Source organism: Mytilus edulis, chromosome 5, assembly GCF_963676685.1.
Source record: "Mytilus edulis chromosome 5, xbMytEdul2.2, whole genome shotgun sequence".
NCBI lineage: Eukaryota > Metazoa > Mollusca > Bivalvia > Mytilida > Mytilidae > Mytilus > Mytilus edulis.
Window position 1 is genome coordinate 3,467,306 of NC_092348.1, and position 9,641 is coordinate 3,476,946.

At 33.9% G+C, this 9,641-nt stretch overlaps 1 protein-coding gene across 1 annotated transcript; it reads right to left on the reverse strand.

Annotated features, from left to right (window-relative positions):
* Window positions 1–2,511: 2,511 nt before the first annotated feature.
* On the reverse strand, window positions 2,512–3,898 carry LOC139522782 (integrase/recombinase xerD homolog; the record flags this gene model as incomplete). The annotated part of the gene is made up of 1 exon (XM_071316296.1): window positions 2,512–3,898. A coding segment is annotated over one exon (912 nt), but the record flags the coding sequence as incomplete, so codon positions are not given.
* Between the last annotated feature and the right edge of the window lie 5,743 nt (window positions 3,899–9,641).

Sequence of the window (9,641 nt, forward strand, 5' to 3'; positions counted from 1 at the left end):
TACCAAGGAGGAAATCCAGAATAATCATACGTTAAATGTTCCTTTGTAAATTCAAACAAAGAGGAACAACTGAATCTTCCGTCTCAGTAGTGGATACATAACTCACATTAGGGTCCTTACAAACAACGTTATATTGCCGGGTCTTTCAAATGCCCAACAAGACCGCTTTCTAAATTATAAACATCATAAATTTATCAGATGCGTATACCAAACAATTATTGAAAGATATGTTAGATTACATACAATCTAAGACTCTTTCATCTTGCGGTATTATATGATCAGTCCTGGTTGTTAGTGGGTTCGTCATGATCAGTCCTGGTTGTTAGTGCGTTCGTCATGATCAGTCCTGGTTGTTAGTAGGTTCGTCATGATCAGTCGTTAGGGCTGTTGTATGTTGTGTTCTGAAAACGTACATGAGATCAGTCCTGGTTGTTAGTGGGTTCGTGTTGATCAGTCGTTAGGGCTGTTGTATGTTGTGTTCTGAAAACTGTTGTTTGTCTTTTTTTCTTTTTCAATTTTTAACATGGCGTTGTTAGTTTATTTTTGATTTATGAGTTTGAAAGTCCATTTGGTAGATTGTGCTCCCTCTTCTTTGATTTATCCTGAAGTCACGGACGTCTACCACTTTTTATTTTAAGTTTTCTTTGTGCAATAGAGTTTTTCTCTCTCAAATAATACAAGAAGACAACATAATACATAACTAGCACGATTTTCCTTCAATTAATATAAAACAAAAAAACATGCAGATAATACCAAACTTTCTTAGTTTTGCGGGAAATTTAAAGAACCGAACACAACTGGCCGTCACATGAACATAAAGTGACGTATATGGTATCACAGGTAATCTTGATATTCATACAATTATATGGAACGAAATCCAAAATTCACAATTATTGACTATATGTCTATTGTCATTGGTAGAAATACCTACAAAGTAGTATGGCTTTAAGTGAAAAGACTTTATGTATATTGTTATTGGTAGCCGTACTGACATTGTCAATGGACTTTAAGGGGAGATGCCATATGTCATACGTCAATTGACATTGTTAGCCATATTGATATAGCCATTGGATTTCAAAGAAGATAGAATCAATCGAAGATCCTTTACTTCATTAAAATACTTTGGTATGAAGAGCTGTCTTATAGCAATCTAATCAAGATAACAATTATTGGAATTACGTGTAATATAAGTACAATATTTTATGAAGTGTTATTTAGACATGAAATGGCCAATATCTTTCATGTCTTATTAACATGCAATTTACAAACTAATAAAGATCAACGAATGTTAAGTTACATTAACATTTTGTAACGTAACATATATCAGTGATACTTAAAAACTGTTTGTAATTTAAATCATCAAAGACACAACGCATAATCAGATTTCAAGTTGCGAAACACAAACAGTTGCTATGCTGAATATTGAGAGGTATGTAATGATTTCGAAAATGATGTGCGAAAAAAAAAATCGACCGTGAATTTAAAATTATTTGTTGTTTACCATATCATCATATGTATCGTTTTGATGGATTGATTGATTATCGTTGGATTTACATGTCAATGGAAAACAGTTAATCATTCTACTGTTCTAAACAGAATAGTGTTTAATCAATCCACCATTTTCTACATTTGAAAATGCCTGTACCAATTCAGGAATATGACAGTTGTTGTTCATTAGTTTGATGTGTTTTATCATTCGATTTTGCCATTTCATTAGGGACTTTCCGTTTAAAATTTTTGTTTGAGTTCATTTTTTTTTTATTTTACTTTTTAATATTTTACTTTTTAATATACCATAAGTACATAAGTAGATTGATGATGATCTTGTTGTTTTATAACTTTTTTTTTGCATTATTCCATTTTAATGTATTCTGGATTTGATAACTGATAGACAACTGCTTTAGTTGTTGGAAGTCTAAAGCTGTCGTGGTAACATTTAAAAAACACTTGCTTATTTCAAATGAATGCTATGTTTGTTAACAACGAATACTGGAGATCTATATTCATAAGATTATCACAAAAAATATTAATATTAAAGAAAATAACAAGCAATAAAATACGTATACGGTTATTAAAAGTAGGATCGTGGACGTAACAAATCCTGAATTAATTGACCCTTTTTAAAACTGATCAAAGGTATTAAGCTTTGTAGTTGGTACACCGCACATGATCCATTGGTCTACATGTCTTATTCTGAGGCACTTGTATCAAAACGGTGGGGAGACCAAATCAATAACAGTAATAAAGGTATCGTACTTCTGTAAATAATAATAATACTGTATTACCTCTACTCCATGACTAAATATAACTAAAACACAAATATAAATTTGCCGACAGCCCGTCGAACGTGATAGACGCCGTATTTAATTTGTATCTCAAATAATTTCCAGCAGTACACATTTTAACAAATATTAAAACATATATACAATATTTCAAATATCAATGTATCCACAGTGTATTCGCTTAAATTTCTGAATGTTACCCTTCATAGATAGTCAAGCTTTAAGGCCGTCCAGGAAAAACCAACAATCGTTCACATGATATATGAATATGAATGGAAACCTGTATCCGTGCCAATGCTCGAGCCTATCTCCGGATAAAAGTGGCGGACCACACCTTTAATTAGCAAATACATATACAAATAGAAAATCAGAAAAAACAACTTTAATTGCAATCAGCAATTAAAAAATAAAGGAGCTTACTATGTTGAACGACGGCTAGAAAGTGAAGCGCTTGAAAAACACCAATATATCGAAAGACAAAATTCAACTTCTGATTGGTAAATTTTGTCATGCCTTATGAATATTTATGAAAACGTAACGACAATACAATATTTTCCCGCTTTACTATACGAACCGCGGGAAAATACAAGTATTACCTCTACTCCATGACTAAATATAACTAAAACACAAATATAAATTTGCCGACAGCCCGTCGAACGTGATAGAAATATACAAAGAAAGGGTACACGATCCCAAATATGAAACTATAAACCTAAAACTTGAGAAATTTTCAAACGTTTTTCTATGGAGTCTACGATATAACCATCTTTACTCGAGGCAGATTTCCATCTGCCGTGTTTTTTCAAACACCTGTCGCTAACGTCTGCGTTAGCAGCCACTGTGGCACCACCTGATCTGAACGAGTGCAGACCTATGTTACAACCAGGACGAATAATTCTAATTCTCTTAAGAAGACACTCCCTAGCCGCCGTGTAACTGAGTTTCTTATCCTTATTTATCAATTTACACAACTCTCCTGACCTGTAGATAGGACGAAATAAAAATTTATTCTCATGACTACTAAAACCAGCCAAACGTGTGTATTTAACTAACATATTATAGGGACATGCGATTGTAGAACCTTTTGCTATTATAACCTCATTGCTTTGCCTGTATTGGTCAGTTTTGCTCTTAGTTATATGTAAAATCAGAAAAGAATCTTGTATATCAATGTCAAGGAAACGCAAAGAACTAAGTTCATCGTATCTAAGGAAACCTGCAAAACAAAGTAGCATCATAGTCAAATCTCTTAACACAAGTAGATCAGAACAATCTTTAAAATTATCACAAAGTTCTATCAAAACGTCTGTAGTAACTGGATCTTTCTTGTTAGTCTTCTTTGGCGCAACTCTTTTAGACGCTTCTAGTATTGAAGTTACAAAAGTGTTTGTGGTAGGATCTTTTAAACTGTTGATTTCGTGTGCCCATTTTATACCATATATTACATTATACACCGGATGATAAGTGGAACCGTTGTTAACTAAGTCTGTAAGGTAAAGTGCGACGTGCACTGGTTGAGCTGGTAAAGCAACATGTCCATGGAGAGATATGAAACGTTCCCATCTTTTAAAAGCATTAAAATAAGATTTGACTGTGTTGTCACTTCTGCTGTTTATTAAAAGTTAGCACATTTTTGGATAAAGCCCATAAAGATAACTGTCACCATCGATGCCGCTATTTCTAATGGCCTCCTTTACTGTACGATCTAATTTTGTCCCTGTTAAAAAAAGAATAATCATAAATATTTTGATCTAAAATTGTAGTCTTAAACCAATCAATCTAAATTTCAGAAATTGTTGTCCAAATATTCCGCTTTGACCGCGGCCTTCCTTGGTCAAGTTTTCTCCCTGAAAGAAAATGTGTGCAACTATGAAAACTTTCATGTTCCCTTTCTCATTTATTAACATAGGCCAGTACGGTGCAGAGGTCCACTCTGGTATAACTAAAGTAGCATTGCATTTTTCTTGTTTTAATTAGTTTAACACTTAGGAATCAAATTTGGTGGTGGTACAAGCCAATTATTTTTACCTTTCCAATCAACTGTGAAAGCGTCAATACCTGATGTTCCTGGACACCAATATTTTGAATTGAAATGCTTACACTTGGTGTTGTAGTCATGTGCAAACCTATTGGCGTTGTGCGGACCCCACAAGTGATCTAGATATGTAAATATTTCGTCCTGTACCTCCCAATCATCACAATCTGACCGTCTACTTAACATGTCAGCGTGTGTGTTTTGTTCACGTGGAATCCAAACAGAACTTAATTTAATTGATTGATTCTTACAAATTTCATGTATTTGCATCACATTTTCATGTAGTGATGCTTTTCGACTTCCGACTCTGAGTATGTGCGTTACGTTTTTGTTATCTGTGTATACCCTAATGATTTTATCCTTTATTAAATTTGTAAAATTGTGTAATACTCTCTTTACTGCTACTAGCTCTCGCCAAGTTGAGCTTTTGTTTTGTTCATTTACTGACCAACTTCCAAACATTTCCAACGGTTCGTCCTTTGAACCTGCGGTCAAATGACCGCCAAAACCCTTGCCAGATGCATCACAGAACAAGTGATAATCTTGATCTTCATTAAATGTCAACTGACACAATTGAGATCCTGTCTCGTTTAAACTACATATATTTTGTAGCCTAAATGTGCACTCTTTAAGTGCTTCTGTACTAACTAGTACTTTAGCATTCCAACTTGCTCTATACAATATAGATTCATATAAATATCTAGTTCTTAATCGTGCCTGATCACCTAATACTGCCTGCATAGATATGATTTGGCCTACAATACTGGCCACAAATTTTACTTTGAATAGCCTAATACCACTTCTAAACTGGTAAATGAAAATAACCAAAGTGCCTTTCAATTTAGTTATGCGTTTCTCTGTGAGTCTTAAAACCCCTTCCGACATGTCCCATAAAAAACCTAACCATTCTAACGTTTGAACTGGCAACCAGTTGCATTTCTCATGTGCCAAAACAAATCCAAACCTTTCTAAATCGGATTTGATTGTTTTACTTGATTCTAAAGCACTATCAAAACTGTTACCTCCACCTAGGCCATCGTCCAAATACATAACGATTTTTATGCCTCTACCTCTCCAATGTTTAACGATCTCTCTCATAACTTTGCTAAATATATACCCACTAGAGGATAACCCGAATCGCAAAACATTATACTCATAGTATTCATTTGCCCATTTGAAACCTAAAAAAGTTGTATCTGCTTGACATATTTTTATGTGGTGATATGCACTTTTTAAATCGTAGGAAAATACATAGTTTCCCTTCTCAAACAACTGTCTGGCAGTTGTTGCGTCTTCATACTTGTGTTTGAATTTTACAATATGTGGGTTTAAATGCCTCGCATCTAAAACCAATCTTAATTTTGAGCCTTTATTATTTGCTACAGTTAATGGATTGACAACGTGAGGTTTACTTTTTACTCGACGTATGCAACCTTTTTCTAAAAGTTTCTCTATCTCATCGGCGACAAAATAAGAGTTGTCGCGTGCAGTTTTATTGTTTTCTAATTCTGTTTCTCGAGGTACTGTGCTAAATGGTATTTTATACCCGTTTTCTATTATATCAACAACGAAAATTGTAGCACCTATCTCTTTCCACGAGTCTACCTTTTCTTTTAAATACCCTACACCGGTACCGTTACCTTGACATACATTAGTGTGTGTACTTTTCATTGATTTAAAATCAGCTGATATTTGTTTACATAACAGAGGTGCGCTCGATTCTATGCGACTAAAATTGTAAGTACTATTTATACTTATCTTATTCTTTTGTTCTGTTGTGGCTTTTGGACACTGCCTTATCCAATGCCCACTCTCGTGACAATAAAAGCATCTCCCAGGTCTTCCAAATCCACTGCTGACATTAACAGGTATCGACTGACTTCCCGTAGAATTTGATGTCGTTGTTTTGTTGTATGGAGTTGTCCTTTGGTCTGTACGTTTTTTCAGTTTTTCTTTTTTCATCTTGGTATCTGCCCGTGACTGTGCTTTGTACATTTTTCTTTCGTCCTCGGAATTCTCAGCCAAAAGATTAGCAATAAACTCAGCTTCTACCCGCCACCCTGCGTCTGACGAATCAGCTAATTTTATTAGCTTTTGTCTGTTCTTGATTATGTCCATACCTTCAGTTATCTTCCGTTTCGCGTTGTTAACATTTGTCTGACTGATGTTGTCTGCTTCCATCTCGGTTGTGGCCTCCCTCATCTTCACGAATACTTTGTGGTTGTGTTTGTACTGCTCTTCATTACCTCTTTTGCGGAACTTATATGTGTCGGACATATTTTCATCTATCTTGGCTATTTGTGTGTCTGACAAGGATTTCTGCTTTTCCTGAATTCTTCTTTGGAAACCGTCTAAACGAGACTCTAGTAAAGTTGTCATATTGTCCAATAACTTTTCTTGGGTGTTTTGTACAGCATTATGCACTTCGGCACGTATAGTTTGTTGAATATCGGCGTCCATGCAGCTTACTATGTTGAACGACGGCTAGAATGTGAAGCGCTTGAAAAACACCAATATATCGAAAGACAAAATTCAACTTCTGATTGGTCAATTTTGTCATGCCTTATGAATATTTATGAAAACGTAACGACAATACAATATTTTCCCTCTTTACTATACGAACCGCGGGAAAATACAATTATTCCGAAAGCAATACAATTTATGGGATACATATACACATTTTTACACTAATATAAGAATATAACAAGAGATATATAATATATACAGGTGTAATACCACCTTTGATTTTTCCCTTTTAGTCTTTGTTAAATTGGCACTTTAAAAAAAATTGTACAGTATTTACCTTTATTTCAACCAAAGAAATACTTTGCATGTATAAAGTTCAATTCTTTCCAGTGATACAGTGAAAATTTCACACTACATTTCATTGCATATAAGAAAGTAACCACCGCCGGAAGTAAACAACCCAATTTTTACACTGTTATTTACTGGTTACCTGTTTTGGTAACTATGTAACCTTAACGTTCCAAAATATTTTATAAGACCATCAAATAAAAAAAGAATGATACTTTCAGACATCCAACATACATATTTACGACTCAGAAAAATTTAAGTGCATTGAAATGCAGGGTTAATTTTCTACAACTGTCAAATTCAGGGGAAATTTTTTTTAGGCCTACTTTCGTATGCAACCGGATGTGACGTACCATACTTTGGTGGTATTACACCTACAAATATAGAGGTGTGCATGAAAGAAAATATAATACGTAATTAACTCATCATAGATTCCAGGACTAAATTATATATATACGCCAGACGCGCGTTTCGTCTACAAAAGACTCATCAGTGACGCTCGAATCCAAAAAAGTTGAAAAAAAGCCAAATAAAATACGAAGTTGAAGAGCACTGAGATCCAAAATTCCTAAAAGTGTTGCCAAATACAGCTAAGGTAATCTAAGCCTGAGGTAGAAAAGCCTTAGTATTTCTAAAAATTCAATATTTTGTAAACAGTTAATTTATAAATATAACAATATCAAAAAGTGCTGACTACTGGGCTTGTGATATCCTCGGGGAAATAAATCTCCACCAGCAGTGGCATCGACCCAGTGGTTGTAAATAAACTCATCATAGATTCCAGGACTAAATTTCATATATACGCCAGACTTAATACATAATACACAATACGAGCGGAGAATGATATAATACTTAATTAAAGTGAGAACAAATATACTATTTACTGCAATTAAATTCTAAGTTTTTCTGCTGATTTTAAAAATATACCTAAGTTATTCAACTCTTTAATATTAGATGTAATATTAAATAAAGATAATGCAATTTCCCATAGGAACTCCTTTTACGGCTTATACATGTACTATTTACATTTACTATGAAGTTTTGTACTTATAGGCACCAGAAGTATAACGCTGTTCAAAGAGATTATATCCATAAATGGAAAACTCCTCTGTCCTGTGCACTACTGTTTTTTGTAAGGTCAAAATATAGGGCTCTCCGGTATATTTTCAAAATGTGTATGCCCCAAATATCTGGGAGTTTAACCTTATAATACATTTCTGTATTACAACCTCCCCCCCCCTTTTTTTCACCTAAGTTTTATTGAGAATTAATTTTAATCGCTATCCATTTGTACTGGTACTGGTATAACATTCAAAGTTAGGTCTCTTCGAAACATATAGATTATATCTTGGAATTAGTAGATAAACAAAACAAAATGTCAATGAATATGATATATCTCCCCAAAAGATGTGATGTTTGCGAAACAGCTGTATTTATAAAGTGCAACCTAAATTTGGTTTGAGTTACGCATGTGAAAAACACCCAAAGAGTATACTTTTATTAACTAAGTGGAATACAAAAATATCAATAATACCAGGCTAATAATTGTATAGGCCATACCTACGTTTTGTCTCTTCAGCTGAACTCGTTACAGACATTATGTATCCAACGTTTGGGGTAGAAAAACCATGGTATTTTGAAAGATTTCAACGTTTTCAATAATTTAAGGAAACAAACGTATAAATTATATTTCAAATCAGCGCTAAACCACTTACTACTGCGCTGGTTATACCCATGAATAAAAGCGTTCACAAGCTGCACATCGACGCAGATCTTATAACGAGTGTTGTGTGTATATTAGACTCATCAGTTGCGTACAATGACTAATCAGTGACGGTCGAATAGAAAAAGTTAATAATGCCCAATTACGACCGAAGATAAAGAGTATTAACGATCCTAAATTCCGAAAGGTTTTGATAATTACAACTAAAGTGATCTACTCCTGAGGAAGAATATCCTTAGAGGAAAACTTCAATGATTTGTAAACAATTCATTTATAGTTATGACCATATCAATGATAATGCAAGTCATCACAGATACAAGATTGAATAACAAAGATACGTATAAACAAACAAACTGTTATCTCGAATCATGCAAGTACCGTAAATTAATACAAAAATGACCTTACTGTTAACTTAGAAAAATCTAAAATAGTACATTTTAGAACACAGTCTGCATCCAGATCAAATTTTTCATTTTTGTTTAATGGTCACAATATTGATATTGTTTCCCAATACACATATTTAGGTTTATTGTTTACTGAGCATTTAAGCTATGATAATATGGCAAAAGCAGTTGCTAAAGCCGCCAGTAGATCGTTGGGTCTGTTAATATCTAAATGTAAAGCTAATGGTGGATTTCAATATTGTACATTTACAAAATTATTTGATACACTTGTATGGTCTGTAATAGATTATGGTGCCTCTATATGGGGAACACGTGATTTTTCATGTATAAATAGTATCAAAAATAGAGCCATGCGTTTTTTCATGGGTGTAGGAAAATACACG